The sequence below is a fragment of the Emiliania huxleyi genome (assembly GCF_000372725.1).
Source record: "Emiliania huxleyi CCMP1516 unplaced genomic scaffold EMIHUscaffold_102, whole genome shotgun sequence".
Taxonomy (NCBI): domain Eukaryota; phylum Haptophyta; order Isochrysidales; family Noelaerhabdaceae; genus Emiliania; species Emiliania huxleyi.
Window position 1 is genome coordinate 46,461 of NW_005202303.1, and position 19,147 is coordinate 65,607.

The 19,147-nt window shown below is 64.4% G+C and overlaps 5 protein-coding genes across 5 annotated transcripts; 2 read left to right on the top strand and 3 right to left on the bottom strand.

Moving 5' to 3' along the window:
• Positions 1-1,291: 1,291 nt before the first annotated feature.
• On the bottom strand, positions 1,292-4,365 carry EMIHUDRAFT_108250 (hypothetical protein; the record flags this gene model as incomplete). Its single annotated transcript, XM_005793204.1, has 6 exons — positions 1,292-1,483; positions 1,714-1,740; positions 1,813-1,851; positions 2,880-2,918; positions 3,895-3,910; positions 3,965-4,365. The coding sequence occupies 6 exons, from the start codon at positions 4,363-4,365 to the stop codon at positions 1,292-1,294; spliced, it is 714 nt and encodes a 237-aa protein (XP_005793261.1).
• A 912-nt stretch (positions 4,366-5,277) lies between these two features.
• Positions 5,278-8,534, bottom strand: EMIHUDRAFT_439477 (hypothetical protein). The gene is made up of 12 exons (XM_005793205.1): positions 8,512-8,534; positions 8,151-8,201; positions 8,005-8,073; positions 7,668-7,789; positions 7,307-7,391; positions 7,206-7,237; positions 6,778-6,919; positions 6,601-6,657; positions 6,363-6,440; positions 6,059-6,187; positions 5,830-5,949; positions 5,278-5,767 (listed from the first exon to the last, which is right to left on the bottom strand). The coding sequence occupies exons 2-12, from the start codon at positions 8,184-8,186 to the stop codon at positions 5,321-5,323; spliced, it is 1,317 nt and encodes a 438-aa protein (XP_005793262.1). The 5' UTR covers positions 8,187-8,201; positions 8,512-8,534; the 3' UTR covers positions 5,278-5,320.
• Positions 8,535-12,579: 4,045 nt separating this feature from the next.
• On the bottom strand, positions 12,580-14,633 carry EMIHUDRAFT_439478 (hypothetical protein). Its single transcript, XM_005793206.1, has 5 exons — positions 14,440-14,633; positions 14,176-14,370; positions 13,951-14,046; positions 13,738-13,881; positions 12,580-13,650 (listed from the first exon to the last, which is right to left on the bottom strand). The coding sequence occupies exons 1-5, from the start codon at positions 14,584-14,586 to the stop codon at positions 12,901-12,903; spliced, it is 1,332 nt and encodes a 443-aa protein (XP_005793263.1). The 5' UTR covers positions 14,587-14,633; the 3' UTR covers positions 12,580-12,900.
• Positions 14,634-15,450: 817 nt separating this feature from the next.
• EMIHUDRAFT_41396 (hypothetical protein) lies at positions 15,451-17,944 on the top strand (the record flags this gene model as incomplete). Its single annotated transcript, XM_005793207.1, has 6 exons — positions 15,451-15,715; positions 15,881-16,277; positions 16,593-16,637; positions 16,729-16,976; positions 17,021-17,067; positions 17,420-17,944. Coding segments are annotated over 6 exons (1,527 nt in total), but the record flags the coding sequence as incomplete, so codon positions are not given.
• Positions 17,945-18,528: 584 nt separating this feature from the next.
• On the top strand, positions 18,529-18,900 carry EMIHUDRAFT_222184 (hypothetical protein; the record flags this gene model as incomplete). The annotated part of the gene is made up of 1 exon (XM_005793208.1): positions 18,529-18,900. The coding sequence occupies one exon, from the start codon at positions 18,529-18,531 to the stop codon at positions 18,898-18,900; it is 372 nt and encodes a 123-aa protein (XP_005793265.1).
• Positions 18,901-19,147: the final 247 nt, after the last annotated feature.

A 19,147-nucleotide genomic window follows, 5' to 3' on the forward strand; every position in this document is an offset into this window, starting at 1 on the left:
ACAGACTTGTCGGGTGCGAGGTTGATCTGCGCGAACGCCCCGTTGATCGTGTTATAAGCAACATTGCCCGGGATGTAGGCGTCCGATTGCGACCCAATAACCTCGATCTTCATGTCAAAGGGGGTCCCTTGGTCCGTGGTCCCGACAGAGGGCAAGTACATATGCGGCTCGCCAGTCATCGGACCAGCGCCACCCAGGTTGTTGTGCACCCCGCCCCGAGTAGCAATGCCCATAGATCGGGCAAGCGGGGAAAGCAGGCCCGAGATGGTGTCAAACGCATCGAGGTGCTGTGCTTGCTGGTGGGCTAGCGGCAACGCTGCTAGCCCAACCAGAAGGGCGACGCCGGCCAGCATTCCGACTCGGCGGCAGGACGCGGTAGGACTCCCACGACTCCCGGGGTTTATGTCCATCTGTGGGAGTTGGGGGCGCGTCGCAACCGACGCCTGCTGCCCGACCAGCCGAAGCGAAACCCATCTCACGGACGGATCGAGCTCTAGAGCTCTACTCATCAAATGTACTTTTAGCTTGGGAGAAAAGCTGGAGTTATTTTCTCATGTACGTACTTATAGCTTACTGGGAGAAAAGAGAGAGGGGGGTTGTGTTCTCTAGGCCCCTAAGGGCCCTACGCGCGGCGTGAGAGCTCGGAAGCGAGCTTTGCACGGCGATCGAGGATGGCACGGTTTACCCCCTTCACCGAGGCGATGGAGATGCGTTCCGCGTGGTGTGACACAAATGAGAGGCGGGAGTGGGGAGGGTACGCGGTGCGGTCAACGCCCGAGCGTTGAGCCTTGCGCGCAAGGCGGTTGATCTTTGCAACTGCTGGCGGCGAGAAGCCGTCGCCGAATGTCTCGTGGAGAAGCAGGTTGAACTTGTTGCGTTTGGTGAAGATCCCATCATGGTAGTGGCCTCTCTCATGTATGTGGCTCTTACGTACATTCCCAGTTTACAAAAAAACTCCCTCGCACAACACTGGGCACGGGACTGGCGCGCACTGTCACAAAGCGACTCGCCCGCGAGGGCGTATTCCGTATACGCGGTACTTTTAGCTTACCTGGGAGCAGGGAGAAAAGGGAGAGGGGTGTTGTGTTCTCTAGCGTCTAGGCCCCTAACGGCCCTACGCGCGGCGTGAGAGCTCGGAAGCGAGCTTTGCACGGCGATCGAGGATGTAGAGTGGCGCTTCGGAAGAGGTTCCTCTTTCCGCTCCCCCTCCCCCCCGCAAGCGAGCCTGGTAAAACACAGCGACCGTGTCTCTGACTCCCCTCTGACGCTAGCGCCTTTCAGCGTTTCAGGTTCAGCTGCTCTGGACCGCATTGGAGCCGGCGGCTGCCTGTGAGAGCGCCATGTCGTCGAGCTCCTCCATGAGCGCCTCGATGTTGGCGTAGCCCTGCTCCTCGAGCGAGCTCGCCGACGTCGTGCTCTCGCCGTCGCCGCGCACCTCTCTCTGCGCGGCGTGCAGGCTGCGCAGGCCGGCGGCCGCCTCGTCCTGAAGATAGTGAAGACATCAAGGCGACTCAGGGTGCGAGAGTATCCACATCGGGGTGCACCTCTCGGCTGTGTCTCTCGGCGGTGTCTCTCGGCGGTGTCGCGGCTAAGTCGCGGCTATGTCGCGGCGGTGTCTCGGGCATGTCTCGGCGGTGTCTCGGCGGTGTCTCGGCGGTCTCTCGCCTCGTCCTCTCCGAAGCACTCAGCGAGGGCCGTGTCGCCACTCATCACGTGCACGCGCGGCCGGTCGCCGTCCACCTAACCACACCTCACGCTGTGAAGAGACGCCGTTCACAGCTCACGCCGCCGCGCGGACCGGCCGTCGCCCACCCACAACCGCTTCACGCGCCGGATGCGGCACCCGCCCGCCTATGAACAGAAATCCGCGCGTGAAAAAGAAATACGACGACAAACAAATATGGCGCGCGTCGCGCCAGCTCGAGGGCACGGCCGCCGGGCCAGCTGCCTGCAGCCATGGACACGATCGGGGTGAACCGGGGATGTGCTTTTGCTTGAATACCCTCTCGTGCCGTGCATGGGGTGTAGCATCGCATCAGATGTATTTAGGTAGCATCGCATGAGAGGTAGCATCGCATCAGATGTGGCATCGCCACAAGGGGATGCAACTGCAGCGAGTACAGCGGAGTACAGCCGACCACAGCTGAATGCGTGTCCTCTCGAGCGCTGGTTCGAACGCGTATTCCGCTTCTAGGCCCAGCCGCCGGCGACGAACGCCGCGGGCGCGCCGTCGATGAGTGTGTCGCTGAGCAGCGCGCGCGAGTTTTCGGCGAGGAGTAGCGCGGCCTAGTCAGAGCAACTCATCAGAGTATGAGGATTCAACTGGTGAGAGGTGTCTCGGGAGGAGTAGCGCGGCCTAAGAACGATGAGTCATCATACTATTAGAATGATAACTGGTGAGAGGTGTCTCGGCGATAGCGCGGCCTAAAAGAAGAGGCATCACAATTGAGAATGATATAACTGGTGAGAGGTGCTCGGCGGTAGCGCGGCCTCAGAGCAGTGCGACAGCGTGCAAGCCGTGCAACGTAGCCGCGCCTGGGAGATATGGGGAGATCTGGGGAGATTGCAAGCCGTGCAACGTAGCCGCGCCTGGAGATATGGGGAGATCTGGGGAGATAGCCGTGCAACGTAGCCGCGCCTGGGTGGGTCAGTCAGTGTGACACACTCCCAGCACGGAGGATGGGGCACATACACACTCGCGAGCACACGGGGGCATTGCACACGAGGCGGTGTGTGCGTTCTCAGGGAGAGGCAGCACCACGCAGACATACGTGCAATCTTCAGAGGGGCAGCGGTGGGGAACTCGCGCGCCTTGTTCCGCAGCCCCCTCCCCTACCCCACAGGACCCGAACCCACCCTCCCCTACCAGCCGAACCCACCCGCGGCGCCTTGTTCCGCAGTACCAACGCGTAGCACGCCTGCAGTGTGGACACGCAAACCTCAGGGCGGGAGGAGGCCGTCTGTCTCTCCCTTCTCGACTGTCTGTGCTTGTGCGTCTTGGGCCCCGGGGTTGTGTTTTTGCGTGAATTCGAAGGCAACGCGGTCCTCTCTCGAATGCTGATCAGAATGCAACTCTCGTCTCCAGTTTCTCTCGGGTCGCAGGCCGTCTTTCGGATGCCGGCCTCCTGCACCGACCTGCGAAGGAACCGGGAAGGGGGAGCGAGGACTGCGTCGGGAGGGGGGCCAGTCGTACTACGCGATGGAGGGGAGCCAATGCGCTACTCTTAAGTGGTTGGAGACTCCTCGGAGGCAGCCGCGACAGCTCAGAGTGTCGGCTGTCTTCTGGAGGGGAGCCAATGCGCTACTCTGAAGTGGCAGCCGCTTATGGAGGAGGGCCAGCTGAACTACTCGAGAAGGAGCGTCTGTGTTGGGGCCAGGATGCGAGGAAGGCTGTTCAAGGGCTCGTGCGTACCCGTAGGCCGAGAGCACCACCACGCTCGTGCCCATCTCCTGTTGAAAACAATACGCGCTGCAGATGCGTGCTGCCTGCTCCGCGTGTTTCTTTTGCGGCTGACTCCTGCTCGCTCTCGCCGCCGAGCGTGCACCGCTCCAGCGTCACCTGCAGTGCAAAAGTGATATGCATGCATCGGGCGGTTGGGGCACGCACGCGCAGCACACTCAGGCGAGGGACTTCAGCACACTGCAACACACTCAAGGCGAGGGACTTCAGCACACTCCACGCCGTGGGGCTAGCACGCACGCATGGAGCAGGTGTGGGGCAAAGACGGCCGAAATATGCACCTGCGCGCCGCCGCTCAGCCGCAGAGCGCAGCCGTGCGAGCAGCGCAGCCTAAAAGAAGCCGCGCCGTCAAAAACAGAGACGGATCTCTTCGAGCGCACCCGTCAGAGCAGCGGAGCCGGAGCCGCGCCAGCAGCCACTGGCCTCCCACGCACCGCAGGCAGTCGCCGCCTAAGGACATGTCTCGGACATATCGTGGACAACACCTGGACCTGTCACCTCTACAGGCAGCTGCCGCCGGCGTCGTCGAAGCGCACGCCGTGGATGGAGCCGCCGCCGGCGCCGAGCACGAGCGTGCCTCGAACGACCGCGCCCACCTCGCCTCGGATGGCGAGCGGCAGAGCGCTCAGCGGCTGCAGCGCGGCGCCGCAGTCGATGTGGTGCTCGCCCCGGCGCAGCAGGATGCGCTGCCCCGGCGCGGCACGCGCGATGGCTACGGCCAGCGAGGGCGCGTCGTCCGGCACGATCAGCTCTATGAAGCGCATGATGCAGCGGAGGAGATCGGCGTGCGACGCCACCAGCCGGAGGGGAGACCTCTCGCCGAGCCGCTCGTGTGAGGCCATGCAGAGGGTAAGCGCGGTCGTCGACCATGCCCCCGTCAACCATGGCGCGTCAGGCGACGCCATTGGCGCAGCGACGCGTGAGCCTCACTGACTGGCCCCTACCTCGACGAGGCCCGATGGACGTACCAGCCCGCAATCGAGTCTTCTGATAAACGCACACGTAGTGAGAGAGAGAGAGTCCGTACGTAGTACATGTACACGTACGTACATGTACCACTACTCTCTCTCTCTCTCTCTACATGTACGTACTTTTTTTCTCTCTCTCTACATGTATGGAAGATACAAAGAGACGGAGGAGCAACGAGCGCCCTGGCGTGAGCCAAAGACACTCCCTCCGTAGACACTGATCACACACGGGTGGGTGGGACAGGGTGGGTCACAACGAAGCACGAGAGCGTGCACGACAGAGCGACGGCGCAGCGCACTGCCGTCCAGCTAAAAAGCGGCGGCCGACGGCTGCTGCGCAAAGTGATCCGTTCTAAAATAGGTGCCGGGGCCCAACGGATAGATGAATCCGGGGCACCCTCCGCTCGAATCCCTGGCCATCGCACGGAACTCCATGACGGGGCTGTCACTCGGGAGCCAACCCGCAAGCGGAATAGACGCGCAAAACGTGTCGTGAAGCACTCACGCAGACGGGGGGGGGTCCCGTACCCGCCATGCGGAATCGACCCTATCCAGTGCTCAAGTGCTCAAGTAGAATGCGCCACGCTGCCCGGCGTTTCTCACTTTCCGGGAACAGCAGACACTCTTTCTTTTACTGGAAAATTCTTCGTTGGGCGTTGCCGTTGAGAGAGAGAGAGAAATCTCTCTCTCTCTTTTGCCGTTGGTAATTTGCAAAAATGCTAAATGCTTGGGCAAATTACACATAAAATCAAGCTTGTGTAACGCGCGCTGTGCCACTGTAAAATGGACGAACTAGCCTGTCACCGAACACCGACAGTTGGAGTTGCAGTTGGTGGGAATTGAATAGCTCCGCACACGACATGCTTGGTCAAGACAAGAACCACATAACGAACTAGTAGCACCCCCGCCCCGCCCCTGAACACACATCTGCTCCTCTCGACCACAGGAGGGGTACGACCAGGCCGAGATGGTAAAGCCCTAGCCCGAGGCTACTGCGCCTGCGCACTCCAACCCCAGCGCCCAGACCGAACACCCGCGCCGGGGTGGGCCCTCCGGCGGCTCGACGCCGCAAGCACGAGTCAGCCGCCGCAGTCGTCTTGGAAGAGGAGCGCGGCCCGCTAGTCGTAGACGTCAAAGCAGACCTGTCGCCTCTTCTTGGGCGCGTCGTAGTCCTTGACCACCGCCGCTGCCAGCGCGCCGCCGCCGTCTTCGCCCCCTGCCGCGGCGTTGGCCTGCTCCAGCGCACGCTTGCGCGCCTCGCTCTGCTGGTTGAGGCAGGCGGGGTTGAACATGATGTAGCGCGCGCTGCCGTACGAGAAGTCGTCGTCGGACTCGGTGCCTAAGACAAAAGAAAGCGGACTGCCCGGTGTGTGTCGCGTTCGTGAGCAGCCGTCGTCGGACTGTTGTGCAATCGGTGTTCGGCGTGCCCGCCATCCCGCAGCCGCAGTAGCCGTCATTGCCCTTGTCGTGCTCGAAGCCGCGGCCGCACTCGCACTTCTTGGAGACCGCCTCGGCGCACGCCTGAGAGGTGGCGGAGAGGTGGGCAAGGGGTGGCAGAGAGGTGGGCAAGGGGTGGCGGAGAGGGTGGCGGAGAGGTGGCGGAGAGGTGGCCTCGATCCCAAGCCGAGACGGGGTGGTGGTGGGGTGGGGGGAGATGTGGCCGAGATCGCGCCTCGAGCGTCATCCCGTTCCCGAGGTGCAGCCGGTGAATGTCGCCCGCGCCGCCCGCGTTGCTGAAGCAGGAGCTGTCCTCGGCGACCTAAGGCAAGGCAAGCTCCACTTCCTTCTCCACACACACGAGGTGGTGAGGCAAAAGGCCAGGGCAGACCCTCGCGACTCCACATCTAAAGTCAGGAGCCCCACGGCAGTCAGGCGCCAAACCCAATGTGCGTGGGGAGAGCGGAACCCAACCCCTCCCGGCTAGGCGTGCGCACCAGCTTATAGCTCAGCCCGCCCGACGGCTTGGGCGCCTCCGCCTCGAGCTTCTTGAAGAGCTCCTGGGCCGGCGTCGCCTAGGAACCGGTGTGCGCGCCGCTTCAGACAGGAGCTACACCCGTCACGGACGCCAAGGCTGCTGAGCGGGCCACAAGTCTCCCAAAGCAGGCGTGGGGTGCTAGCACTACGGGTGTGTCGAGGCAAAGGCGCACAGCAGACCACTAGAGGCGGCTACACAATCGCGTGGGCGTCGCCTTTGTCGCCCGGTGGCTCGCCGTCCAGCCTTCCATGTGCCTAGATTAGCCGAGACGAGCCGAGATGAGCCGAGAGTAAAACCAGCCTTCCATGTGCCGAGATGAGCCGAGATGAGCCGAGATGAGCCGAGATGAGCCGAGATTACGTCCAGCCCTCCACGTGCCTGCGCGTGCCGTCGAGCGTCTCCTTGCACCGCTGCATCGCTTGGTCCGCCTGCGCCTCCACCAGCATCGCGCCCTTTCCCGGAAACTTCCAAAAGACGCCGGACTCGACGAGGCGCGAGAGCGCGGCGCCGTGGAACCTTTGCATTGGGGCCGAGGAGTCGCGACCAGTGGAGGAGGAGTGTGTCGGCCGGCGGGAGTCCGGTGGTGGTGCCACTTCGTCATCTTGTCAACCTGAGCCCCTCTGCTCTGCTCTTCTCTACTCTTCTCTTCCGTTCTCTTCTCTTCTCTCTACACCCTGCAGTGTGCAATACACTGCGAGCAAAAGACACTGAGGAGGGAGCGGAGGGAGGGACGCGCCCCTTCATCATCTCGTCGAGATGTGGGGAGATGTGGGGAGATGTGGGGAGATGTGGGGAGACGCACCCCTTCATCATCTTGTCGACGGCCGCCACCGCCTACTCAATCGCGATCTCGCGCGATCTCGCGCGATCTCGGATGATCTCGTTGCCGACGGCGGCCGCCACCTCGTCGCGCAGCTTCGCGTTGTCTGCCGACTCCTCGCGGTACCAGTAAAACTTGGTGCGCAGCTCTTCGTTGAGGGTGGCGCACCTGTTCACAGCTGCAGGTGTGAAGAGACGCTGCTCACACCATCGTGCAGCTCCTGGTTGAGGGAGGAGCAGCTGCGAGGGGAGAGGAGGCCGACAGGAGGGCGGGGAGGCGGGTGTTGTGCAGCAGGTTGTGCAGAGTACTCGGAGCACCGCGTGAGTACGAGGGGAGGCGGAGACAGTGAGTACAGCTGAATACGGTCGAGTACAGCGGAGTGCGTGTCCTCTCGAGCGCGAGTTGGGGTACACGAGTCCGTATCCCGCTTCTAGGGAGGCGCACTGCTCGTCGAACCACTTGCGGTTGCGCTCGCGCAGGCGGTTGAGGGTCTCGGCCTCGTCGGCCGTGTCGAGCTCGAGGTCGGAGCGGTCGAGGATGTATCCGTGCTTCAGCCAGAGGGAGACCTGCTCTCGGGAGGGGTGGGGAGGTTTGTGGAGGTGTGGGGAGGGGTGGGGAGGGGTGGTGAGGGGTGGGGAGGGGTGGGGAGGGGTGGGGAGGGGTGGGGAGGGGTGGGTAGAGGTGGGGAGAGGTGGGGAGAGGTGGGGAGAGATGGGGAAGGTGTGGGGAGGTGTGGGGAGAGATGGGGAGATCAGGGAGATCTAGGGAGATCTGGGGAGGCCTGCGCGACAAAGTCGGTGCCGACGAGCGGCTGCGGCGTGCACTCGGAGAGGGTGAGCACTGTCCCCGCCTAGTACCATACCCGCCAGAGTCTCGAACCCAGTGTGGGTTCGGTCCCGTGGCTGTAGGGTGAGCACGGCCCCCCGCCTCCTTGCAGCGGTGCACCGCCTTGAGGTCGTGCATCGCCGCCGCACGCACCTGCGCGGGTTCGGGTTCCGGGGTGGGTTGGGGATCCCAGCCCCCCCCCCCGAGAGATCTGGGGAGATTGCAGCGGGAGAGATGGGCACTGTCAGAGTCGACGAGAGGGTCTACGAGAGGGCATGAGACGGGAGTGGCGGCGCGCTCGGCGCCCCGGCTCTCCCCTGCAGAAGGGGGGGGAGAGGCAAGAGAGCCCCGGCGTTCGAGTGGACCTGGTCGGCGTCGTGCAGGGCCCAGGCACTTCCCAGGCACTTCCCAGGCACTTCCCAGGCACTTCCCAGGCACTACCTAGGCACCACCTAGACACCACCTGGTCGGCGTCGTGCAGGTAGTCCGCCGACAGGATCGTCGAGTTGTACTTAGCCAGGTTGGCAACCACTTCGTCCGAGGCGTGCGGCCGCCGCACCTGCGCGCTGAGTACGCCGACCTCGGGGCGGGAGGGCGGACTCGCGCAAGGGATTCAGGCGGGGTGTGAATACCAGCGACACACAAGTCCAGTTCAATACCGCGGACTACAGCGGAGCACAGTCGAAGACGCCTCCTCTCGTGCGCTGGTTGGGAAGACAAGAATGCGTCCTCCGCTTCTAGGGCCGCCGCACAGTCACCAGCTCCTGCTGCTCAAAGAGCCGCTCGACGAGCCAGGTGGAGGAGGAGGCGGCCTCACCTGGAGGGGTAGGGTGGTGGCGGAGGGGTGGGGTGGTGGCGGAGGGGTAGGGTGGTGGCGGAGGGGTGGGGTGGCGGCGGAGGGGTAGGGTGGTGGCGGAGGGGTGGGGTGGCGGCGGAGGGGTGGGGTGGCGGCGGAGGGGTGGGGTGGCGGCGGCGGAGGGGTGGGGTGGCGGCGGAGGGGTGGGGTGGCGGCGGCGTGGGCGGCGGAGGGGTGGGGTGGCGGCGGCGTGGGTGGAGGAGGAGGAGGGAGGGAGTGCCTCCCAAGACAGCGATGCCCGCGCCGGACGCGCGCGAGGCGTTGCGCAGCGCAGCGAGCAGGTCGGTCGCCGCCATGCCTGCAGGAAGGTTCCGAGAAGGTTCGTGGACGGCTCCGCGCCGCGAGCGGCTCCGTCGCCGCCAGACCCGAGTTGTGCAGGTTGTAGATGTTGAAGGATTGGATCGACCAGACGAGCCGCGGCTTGGCCTAAGGCAAGGTGAGGTCAGGTAGACTCCTCCACACACACGAGGGTGGTGGGGCAAGGGCCGGGCAGCCCCTGGCGACTCCACGTCTAGACGACAGGAGCCCCGCGGCATTCAAAGTGCAGGGCCCAGTGCGCGTGGGTGAGCGAGTGTGAGAGTGCAGATTGGCCTGCAGCAGCGGGGCACTTCTCAGCTACCCAGGCGCCTTTTGCACGAGTTGGCCGCTGTCGGTGAGGGCCTGCAGCATCGACAGCGCGTGGCTCGCGTGCGCGTTCAGGCTCGCCACCGTCGACGCGTCCACCGGGAACATCGTGTTGAAGATGACGACCGAAGAGAGCAGGTAGACGAGCCCAAACAGGTTGGCCTCGTACGTCTTGGAGGTGATGCCGCCGACGCCGCTGAAGCCCTCAGTGTCGATGAAGAGCACGCGCAGCGTGCTCCCGTCCGCCACCTTCACCTCGATCGGCTGGCTCGCGATCCACACTCCGCCGGTGTGCGACGTGACGCCCGAGCCAACCTCAAAGATGTTTTCGTGCTCGCCGCGGAAGAAGGCGCGGCCGAGGATGGAGCTCTTGCCGGTGCGCGTGGGGCCGACGGCGCTCACGATGGCGAAGGGCTCCGTCTGCGCCCGCAGCACGTTCAAGCCTTCCTCGACCAGCTCGAGCTGGCCGGTGGACACAGCGGGCTTGCGAAAGAGCGGCACGGCGTGCCACCCTTGGTCGCCGGAGAGACCGCCGAAGGCCAAGCCGACCTCGAGGAGGGCGAGGAGGGGGAGGATCGCCCGCGTGCCCATATATGCTGCTGAGGTGTGGTCGAAGTGTTTACGTGAGCAACCACAAGGCTTTGGTTCGAAGCAAGCCCGAGCCGCTGACAAGTTCACGGTTGGGAAAAAGAATTTTCACGTCCCACTGGCAGCCCTCCCTTGGGTTGCCCGTTTTCTTTCTTTCTTTTACTGGGCACGAAAAAGAACATCCACCAAGACATTTTGACTCGCAGGACGAGGCAGACGAGAGCGACGCGACAGAGGAGGAAGGAAGCGACAGGAGGGAGGGAGAACGACGAGAGTGGGACGACCGCGAGGTGGCATGAAGGTTGCAGCCGAGGAATCGGCGAGGGACTATGCGAAGGGAGATAGAAAGAGGCAGACGACCAAGGGTTAGGGTGGGCGACGGCTAGCACCACACTCCTCTCCTTAAAATCCCTGTGTGGTGGGGGCGTGCCGTCCTCCCATCCCTCCCTTGGCTTGTCTGTTTTCTTTCTTTCTTTACTCGGAGAAAAGCCCGATGACTACCTGAGGGAGGGTGTAGAGGATGTAGAGTGTACCGGATCTGGCGCATCCTCGGTCACCATTTTGTCGAGCAGTACGGCGACAACAACGTTGATGAGCACGATTTGGCAGATGACGATGAAGGAGACGTAGAAGAGCGCCGGCCCGAGCGCCATTTTCATTGAAAATATGGCCGGACGGGCGACCATCTCGGACCACGACTCGCCCGTCAGCACTTGAAAGAGCGTGTACAGCGCGCGGAAGAAAGTGCCGTAGTACTCTTCGCCGTACGTGAAGCCACGTGCCGTCTCGGACGAGACCGTCTGATTGAGCGAGCAAAGGCCGGACTCGACCTCCTCCTCGGTGCAGACTCCGCGCAAGACGTTCTCGTTGTAGGTGGTCAGGGTGCCATCCTCGCCCGTCATGTGAAAAAAGTCGACTCCGAGAATCGCGTAAATGCACATCACGATGACCTGGATCACAAAGGCGTTGAACACGCCGGGGATCGCGGTGCCCAGCGATGTCAGGATCTTGTTGAGGCTCTTGACCCGCTTGAAGAGGCGGAAGATGCGAAAGGCGCGAAGGTTCCTAATGAGAGCGAGCTGCGGTGGCATGAAATTGCCGCCGATCGCCTCCGCCATGGAGACGCAGCCGATGCAGACGACAAGCAGGTCGAAGATGTTCCAGCCTGGGTCAGGGTGGGCGGCGGTGAGAAGACTGGCTCGGGGCAGGGTGGGCGGGCTGCGGGCCCGAGCAGCACCGGGGTTGTGACGCCAGAACGCAAAAGCGAGCCCGTAGAAGTTAACGAGCAGCTCGATGAGGAAGAGCATGTTGAATGAGAACTCGCCCCACTTCCAGACTGCGGGCGTGAGCTGGTCCACATACGGATCAAACTCCTTCTCGGCGATGTTGAAGATAAAGTTGGAGACGATGAGGACGGCAGTGGCAATCTGTACCGGCTGGCTCTGATAGGCCTGGTAGACTTGGAGCTGGCGCGGGAGGCAGAAGACGACTCCCTTCGGAGGAGGCATAGCAATGTCTTCCCAGGTCAATGCTGTCGACTTTGGGGCGGGCTCGGCTGCCGCATCTCCACCGGCCTCTGACGGAGCATAAGAGCAAGCGCTCTCCGACGGCGTGCTCTCTTCGCAGTCGGTGTCGGAGCAAGCAACTTCGCGGTTGTGAGCCGCGGCCGCAGCCTGTGCCTGGGCCTCCCTCTTGCGTTTGCGGGCGGCGTGGATCGCCGCGATCATATGCCTATTGTTTGCGTTGATCGGGGTGGGGTGCGCCCCACGCCCACAGGCCCACGCCCTACCCCTTCTGAGCGGGCCGCACTCTCGCGGCGGCTACAAGGAGTGACCCAGGTTGTTACGGACGGCGCGCGAAAGTATAATTGCAAAAAAACAACGGGGACGCACAACTGGAAAGTGAGGGGCGAAGAGGAGTCAGGCGGAGCGGTACACAATCAAACCTACCGTGCTGGATGCGCCTCCCGCCACTCTCGGATCATCCGGCGCAGGATGTGGCTCGCGGGAAGAGACAGATAAAGCTAAGGTAAGGTAAACTTCTCCAGACACACGAGGTGGTGGAAGAGACAGATGTGCTCGCGCAGTGAAAACGAGTGCGGTGTGTCTAGTTGGCGTGGGTAATCTTGGTGTTGGTGATGACTTGAGTTCCCATGCGTCTCCTCTTACACGCGTTTATTTTGACCGGTCATGTGAGACCGGTATACGCCTGTCCGAAAGCGAAAACCGAATCCCAGATCCCACACCGCAAAAAGAGAGTAAAAGAGAATTTTTGACTGAGCCACGATTTGGCATGGCGCAGGACTCGACCAGACGCTGCTATCCGCGTGCGTCCAACTTTGTTGTGTGTCGCTGCGTCCGTCCGTGGGCAGCGTGGCCAGCGTGTGCTCGCGTGTGCGCCCCCCACCAAACGTCACCCTCTGGACGCCTGCGTACATCCTAGAGCCGCAAGTTCTGCGGCCGCAAGCGCAGCTGCTTCCCGCCGTCCAGCAGCGCGAGGTAGCGGCCGCTCGACTCCTCAAACTCGAGCACCCGCGCGACGAGCCCGTTGTACTGCGCGGCGCCCTGCAGCCCGTCGACGATGCCGTGGGCGCCGTCCGCAAGCCGCACGTTGGCGTACCCCACCGGCAGGCTCTGCCCGCTCGCCAGCTCGACGCCGTACATCTCCGCCTCTGCGTTCCGCTCGAAGATGGTCCCAGTGGCGCCCTCGTGCTCTGCCATCGACGCCGCGAGGCCGACGAGCCTCACCTGGAAGAAGAAACCAGGATCGATCTGTGTTTCTTGTCTACAGGCCTCCCATCTCGAGATCCCCCGAGATCCCCCGAGACTCCCCGAGATCCCCCGAGACTCCCCGAGATTCCCCGAGATTCCCCGAGATTCCCCGAGATGGCCCGAGATGGCCGACGAGCCTCACCTCGGCCATCTGAAGCAAGTTGGCGAGCTTGAGCGCGAGCGCGCCGCCCTCGCGCAGCTTGACCGTGTACCGCCCGCTCCCCTCGTCCACCCCCTCCACCACACCCACCGCGCCATTCTTCTCCGGCTTGCTCACCAGCCCGACCAGCTTGACGTACGTGTGGCGCGGCAGCCGCACCCGCGCCGCCGCCGCCGCCGCCTCCGCCGCCGCCGCCTCGCCCGCCGCCAGCGCCTCGGCCGCCGCCTCCGCCGCCACCCGCTCCTTCTCCGCCTCGGCCGCCGCCGCCACCGCCGCCGCCTCCCGCTCCTGCTCCGCGCGCCGCTCCGCGACGACGGCGCCGAGCCGGACAGAGCGCTCGATGTCGACGTCGTCCGGCATCACGCGCTTGCGGTGCCCGTCGTAGAGGCTCGCCTCTAGCTGGCGCTCGTCGTAGTAGCGCCCGCTCATGCTGTCGACGCACGCTGCCGCCGCCGAGGAGGCCTCGAAGCGCAGGACGACCGGGCACGCGGCGTCGGCGGCGAAGCACTGCACGCGCTCGATGCGGCCGTGGCGCGCGCACTCGAGCCACGCCTCTTCTTCGATCCCTCGGATCATCTCTTTCGCGTCGGTCGACGTGGAGAGCTGCTCCTGCGTGACCATGCCGCAGTAGGGTTAGGGTTAGGGTTAGGGTTAGGGTTAGGGTTAGGGTTAGGTTAGGGTTAGGGTTAGCTGCTCCTGCGTGAACATGCCGCAGACGACGGCGATCCGGCCCCAGTCCGACTCGGCCACCTTCGGCTTGTCGTCGAACGTGGCCGGCGCGACCGAGAGGTGCTCGCCGAAGAGCGCCCACTCGCGGCCCGGCTCGAGGGCCGCCTATTCACAGCTGCACTATCCATAGCTGCACTGTTCACAACCCCACCCGCGGCCCGGCTCGAGGGCCGCCTTGACCGCCCCGCCCGAGGCAAACGTCACGATGCCGTCGCCCTTGTTCTCGCCGCGGCCGTCCTTGTACAGCTTGACGCGCTTCACCTCGCCCGCCTTTGGAAGGGGAGGCGGGAGGCGGCGGGTGCGAGGCGTGACGGGCGAGGAGGAGAGGCGAGATGCGCGCAGCGGAGGCGAGGGAGGGAGCGGCACGCGCAGGCGGGCGATGCCGGCGAGCTCTCGCGCCTTGGAGAAGAGGTTTTGCACCGCCGTGTGCGACACCTCGGTCGGGATGCCGCACACGTACACCGACCAGTTGGCCGCGTTGGCCGCCTGATTCGCCGCCTTCTCCTTACGCTTCTCCGTCTTACGCGCCAGCTTGCGCGCCCGCGCCGCCTCCGCCTCGGACGGGCCGACCTCCGACTTTTGCGCGTCGAAAACCTGCAGGTAGAGGAGCCTTCTCGGTCAGAGCGCGCTCGCGGTTGGTGGTCGCGACCGCCGCTCGCACACCGAGTCCCAAGCCGACTCGACATCATCGTGCGCCTCGCCGTGCACTGACGCTTCGTGCAAGCTGCGCTTGCGCGCGGCGTCGAGCCGCGCCTGCTCGCGGGCCATCGCCGCCTGGTACGCACTCGGGCCGCCATCGGAGCGCGACATCACAAACAGAAGCGAGCGACCGTGGGATGAACCCCTGCGGGCCCTTGCGCGCCCGTACTAACAAAAGAAATCTTGGCTCACGCCTTCGACCACTCAGCGGGGCATGGCTGGGCATGCAGGTCCGCCAGTCGGCCCGGCCTCTGACGTGGTGCTGCCGCTGCATTCGCTGAAGAAGAGAGGTGCGACTTGATTGGAGGCACTGGAGGAGGCGAGGGTGGGGAAGGGAAGGTTGGGCCGGGCCGTGAGGGGCTGATGGCGCTGGCCAGCGCGGGGTGTGAGATGTCGTCGTCGTCGTATACTGCTGGCCCTCGAGTTGCCCAGGGCTGTGGGCTGCAGAATTGGCGTCTGTGGCGTCTACGCAGGCTCTGCAGCGTTAACTGGGCACGAGCCAGGAACAGGCTGGCCAGGCCGCAGGTGGCTGTGTGGGTGTGAATCCCGGGATTAGTCAATGGTACCGCGTCGCCTTGCGGGCAGAGCCCTGAGCCACCCTTTGTCTTGCGCGGTCAAAAACGACGAAGTGCGCGCCCACTACTAACAAGAAATCGAATAAAAACCTTCGGCGCCAAACGCCTTCGCCTTCGACCACTCAGCGGGACCATGCCGCCCAAGAAGCAGAACGCACCCACTTCGGACGCCGCGCCCGCCGCCGCCGCTGTGTCGGGCATGAAGGTGCAGGAGCTTCGCAACAGTCTCTCCGCGCTCGGCGCCGACACGTCCGGCACCAAGGCCGTGCTCGCTGCCCGCCTCACCGATCTGCGCAAGCGCGCAGCCGCGCCTGAGGACGAGCCGCCCGCCAAGGTGGCCAAGCCTGCCCCGCCGGCCGCGGCCGCGGCCCCGTCCAAGTCGATCCGGACCGCGATTGTCAAGGGGCGCGCGGCGGTCGACTCGTACTGCGATGTCGCGGCGACGACGCACGTGTATGAGGGGAGCGGCGGAGAGGTGTTTGACGCGCTGCTCAACCAGACCGACATCGTCAAGAACGCCAACAAGTTCTACGTCATCCAGCTGCTCGAGACGGACGCTTCCCCGCCAAAGTACTACACGTGGACCCGCTGGGGCCGCGTGGGCGAGAAGGGCCAGTCCGCACTGCTCCCGCCTTCGGGCGCGCGCCCGCCCCTCGCCCCCGCCCGTCCCGCCCCCCCCGCCCCCCCCTCCTCTCGCCGCGCGCCCACCCCTCGCCCCGCCCGCCCCGCCTTCCCCTCCCCTCGCCGCCCCTCTGCTGCGCACACCTCCGCGCACAGCCTCCGCACCTCCTAAACAAGACGCCGCAGCTGCGCCCGGCCGGCTCGGGCAGGCGCGTCGCTGGACGCCTGCCTCGACTCGTTCCACAAGAAGTTCCACGACAAGACGAAGAACAGCTGGGCGCAGCGCGACACCTTCCGCGCGGTGCCAGGCAAGTACACCCTGCTCGCCGTTGACTATGGCGCCGACGAGCCGGACCCCGCGCCGAGCGCGCGCGGCGGAGGAGGAGGCGGGAGCTCGTCCGGCGGCGAGCCGCTCCGCAGCGGGCTGGACGAGCGGGTCGGATCGCTCGTCTCCCTCCTGTGCGACGTGAAGATGATGGAGGCGCAGATGCGCGAGATTGGCTTCGACGCGGACAAGATGCCTCTCGGAAAGCTGCAGCGCCGCACCATCCTGCAGGCGCCGGCAGCCCTCGCCCGCCACCGCCCTCGCCCGCCACCGTCGCCGCCGTCCGCCCCCCTCCGCCCCCTCCCCACCCCCTCTCCGCTGCCGCCGAGCCGCCGCCGCCCAGCCCGCCGCCCTCGCCTGCCGCCCTCACCACCGCCCGCCGCACCATCCTGCAGGGGTACGAGGTGCTGCAGCATCTCGCCGAGGTGATCGTTGGGCCGGCGGCCTCCTCCGCCTCGGCCTCCTCCTCCGCCTCGGCCTCGGCCTCCCGCTCCGGCGGCGACGGCGGTGCGTGATACCGCACCACCCATGGAACTGAACCCACACTGGGTTCCGTACTCTGGAGGTATGGGACTAGGTGCCGCCGGCGGTGCGAGGGTGGTGGAGCTGTCGAACCAGTTCTACTCGCTGATCCCGCACGTGTCTGTGAGCGAAAAAGAAAGAGCGGCGCAGCCAACCGGTTGCGAACAGCCTCTCTTCACACCCGCTCTGTGAATAGGTGAGCGAGAAGAGCGGCGCCGCCAACCGGCTGCAGCGGCTGCCGCTCATCGACACGCCCTCGCGCCTCAAGGCCAAGATCGAGATGGTGGAGGCGCTCGGCGAGATCGAGCTCGCCTCGCGCGTCATCGACACCAAGGCGCCCGCCTTCGACAAGCACCCGCTCGACCTCAAGTACGACCAGATCGGCGCCACGCTCACAGCCTCCCACAACCTCCCGCAACCTCCCGCAACCTCCCGCAACCTCCTGCAATCACGGATAGGTGCCAAGCTGACGCCGATCGACAAGGGGTCGGCGACGCACCAGCTGCTGCAGCAGTACATGGCAAACACGCACGCCGCCACGCACGGACAGTACTCGCTCGAGCTGGAGCAGGCCTTCGACACACACACACACACACACACACACACACACACACACACACACACACACACACACACACACACACACACACACACACACACACACACACACACACACACACACACACACACACACACACACACACACACACACACACACACACACACACACACACTCCCACACACACACTCCCACACCGCTCACCCACGCACGCACACCGCTCACCCACAGCGTACTGGGCCTTATGCCGAGGGCTGCTGTCTTTTTAGACGTGGAGTCGCGAGGGCTTTCCCGGCCCTTGCCCCGACCCACTTGTGTGTGGAGAAGCTTACCTTACCTTAGGCCTTCGAGGTGGAGCGGCCCGGCGAGGCGGAGCGCTTCGTCGACAAGGGCAACCGGCAGCTGCTGTGGCACGGCTCGCGCCTGACCAACTGGGCGGGCATCCTCTCGCAGGGGCTGCGCATCGCGCCGCCCGAGGCGCCCGTCACGGGCTACATGTTTGACAAGGGCGTCTATTTCGCAGACATGGTCTCCAAGAGCGCAAACTACTGCTTCGCCTCGCGCCAGGCGCCGACGGGCGTGCTGCTGCTGTGCGACGTGTCGCTCGGCGACCAGTACGAGCGTCTCCAGGCCGAGTACCGCGCGGGCGCGTCGGCGAAGAAGGCTGGAAAGGACTCCACTTTCGGCAAGGGAGCGACTGGGCCGGACCCCGCCGGCACAGTGCCGCTGCCGTCCGACCCGGCCGTGCTCGTTCCAAAGGGGAAGGCCAAGAAGACAGCCGTGGCGGGCTCCTCGCTGCTATACAACGAGTTTATCGTCTACGACGTGGCGCAGGTCCGCCAAAAGTACCTGCTGCGCGTCAAGTTCCACATGCAGTGAAGCAGTGGTGGACAAACTCTGGTGAGCAAATGGTCCGGAACTCAAGGCGTTGGTCTTCAAGGGCTGGGGTGGCTTGTGTCTTGCGGCGCGCGGCTCGAGCATCTTTTCCCGGCACCGCGGAGCTGGGACTGCTTGCATGGTCGGGTGCCACCGCTATCTTGCGCCCTCGCTTTCTCTCTCTCTCTCTGCGCATCGCTCTCTGAACTCTGCACTGGTCGACTGGGGTGGCTCCTGGACCCTGGAGCGTGGAGGGGGCGCTCGTGTCGGGGCGGCGCTCTCTCTTGGCTCTCTCTCTATTGGAACGTTGTACGTTGGCGTGTTGGACTGATGCATGCGTCTCCTCTTTTTACGTTTGAGAATCACAACGCCTAGAAAGTCAAAGATCACAAAGCGGGCGGGCGGAGGGGGACCTGTTCGCTGGCCACACACCTCTCCGCCGCGTGACGATGTGAGTCCGATGTAGAGCGATGTAGAGGCGCGCTCTCTACAACGTGAGAGAGAGAGTACAACGTAAAATCTCTACAACAAACTCTACACCATAAGCGGCGAACGAGGCACGGTCGCTCTCCGACATGAGGCGCGTTGCACTTGCCAGTGCTGCCCTGGCCTTTTCTGTCTGCCCGCCCAATGGGTGGGAGGTGCCTCTGCTGCTGTGGCATGCCTCACGGCTGCCCTGCGACTGGCCGGCGCCTCGGCGCGTCAGCTCGGCTAGGTGTAGCGATAGTGGCCAGCGCAACTCCTCTCGCCTGGACTCAACGCTCAGCCACGGAGCTCCCGCACGCGCTGGCGCGAGGCATGGCGCATGCAACGCGTCTGAATGCTCGCCTCGCCTCACGCAAATGCGACCGTCCTCGCAGCCGACAGTCCACCGCCTGCTGAAGGAGCACACTGCGACGAATGCGGCACCGGCGACGCATGGCAGGCTGGTCATGACGCAGTTATAGGGTGTTGTGTGCTGTCAGAGTGACTCTCTGTGTGTCAGGGATAGTCAGGGCCGTCCGTCAGAGCTCCAGTAAGCTCAGAGACACCCCATTAGTGCGACTCGACCTCTTTGAGTCACTGCCTTCCCGGCGGTTTGGCTGTAGAGCCTCTACAACAAACTCTACAACAAAATCGCGCTCTACATCGCTCTACAACGCAGGCGCTTCGTCCCGCGGCGGATGTAGAGCTCTACAGCTCTACAGCACTCCA

What these genes read in the sequence shown, in the direction of transcription:
- EMIHUDRAFT_439477 (XM_005793205.1), bottom strand. Translation starts at nt 8,186, where the DNA reads ATGCACGACCTCAAGGCGGTGCACCGCTGCAAGGAG. An exon ending in TCGACGGCACGCGCAGGCAC is followed by an intron (nt 6,658 to 6,777) that starts GTGGAGGGCTGG and finishes CGGCTAATCTAG; the next exon opens with GCACATGGAAGGCTGGACGG. An exon ending in CCCCACCCCACCACCACCCC is followed by an intron (nt 5,950 to 6,058) that starts GTCTCGGCTTGG and finishes GCCACCTCTCAG; the next exon opens with GCGTGCGCCGAGGCGGTCTC.
- EMIHUDRAFT_439478 (XM_005793206.1), bottom strand. Translation starts at nt 14,586, where the DNA reads ATGTCGCGCTCCGATGGCGGCCCGAGTGCGTACCAGGCGGCGATGGCC. An exon ending in TCGAGTCGGCTTGGGACTCG is followed by an intron (nt 14,371 to 14,439) that starts GTGTGCGAGCGG and finishes CTCTACCTGCAG; the next exon opens with GTTTTCGACGCGCAAAAGTC. An exon ending in CCTCGGGCGGGGCGGTCAAG is followed by an intron (nt 13,882 to 13,950) that starts GCGGCCCTCGAG and finishes AGCTGTGAATAG; the next exon opens with GCGGCCCTCGAGCCGGGCCG.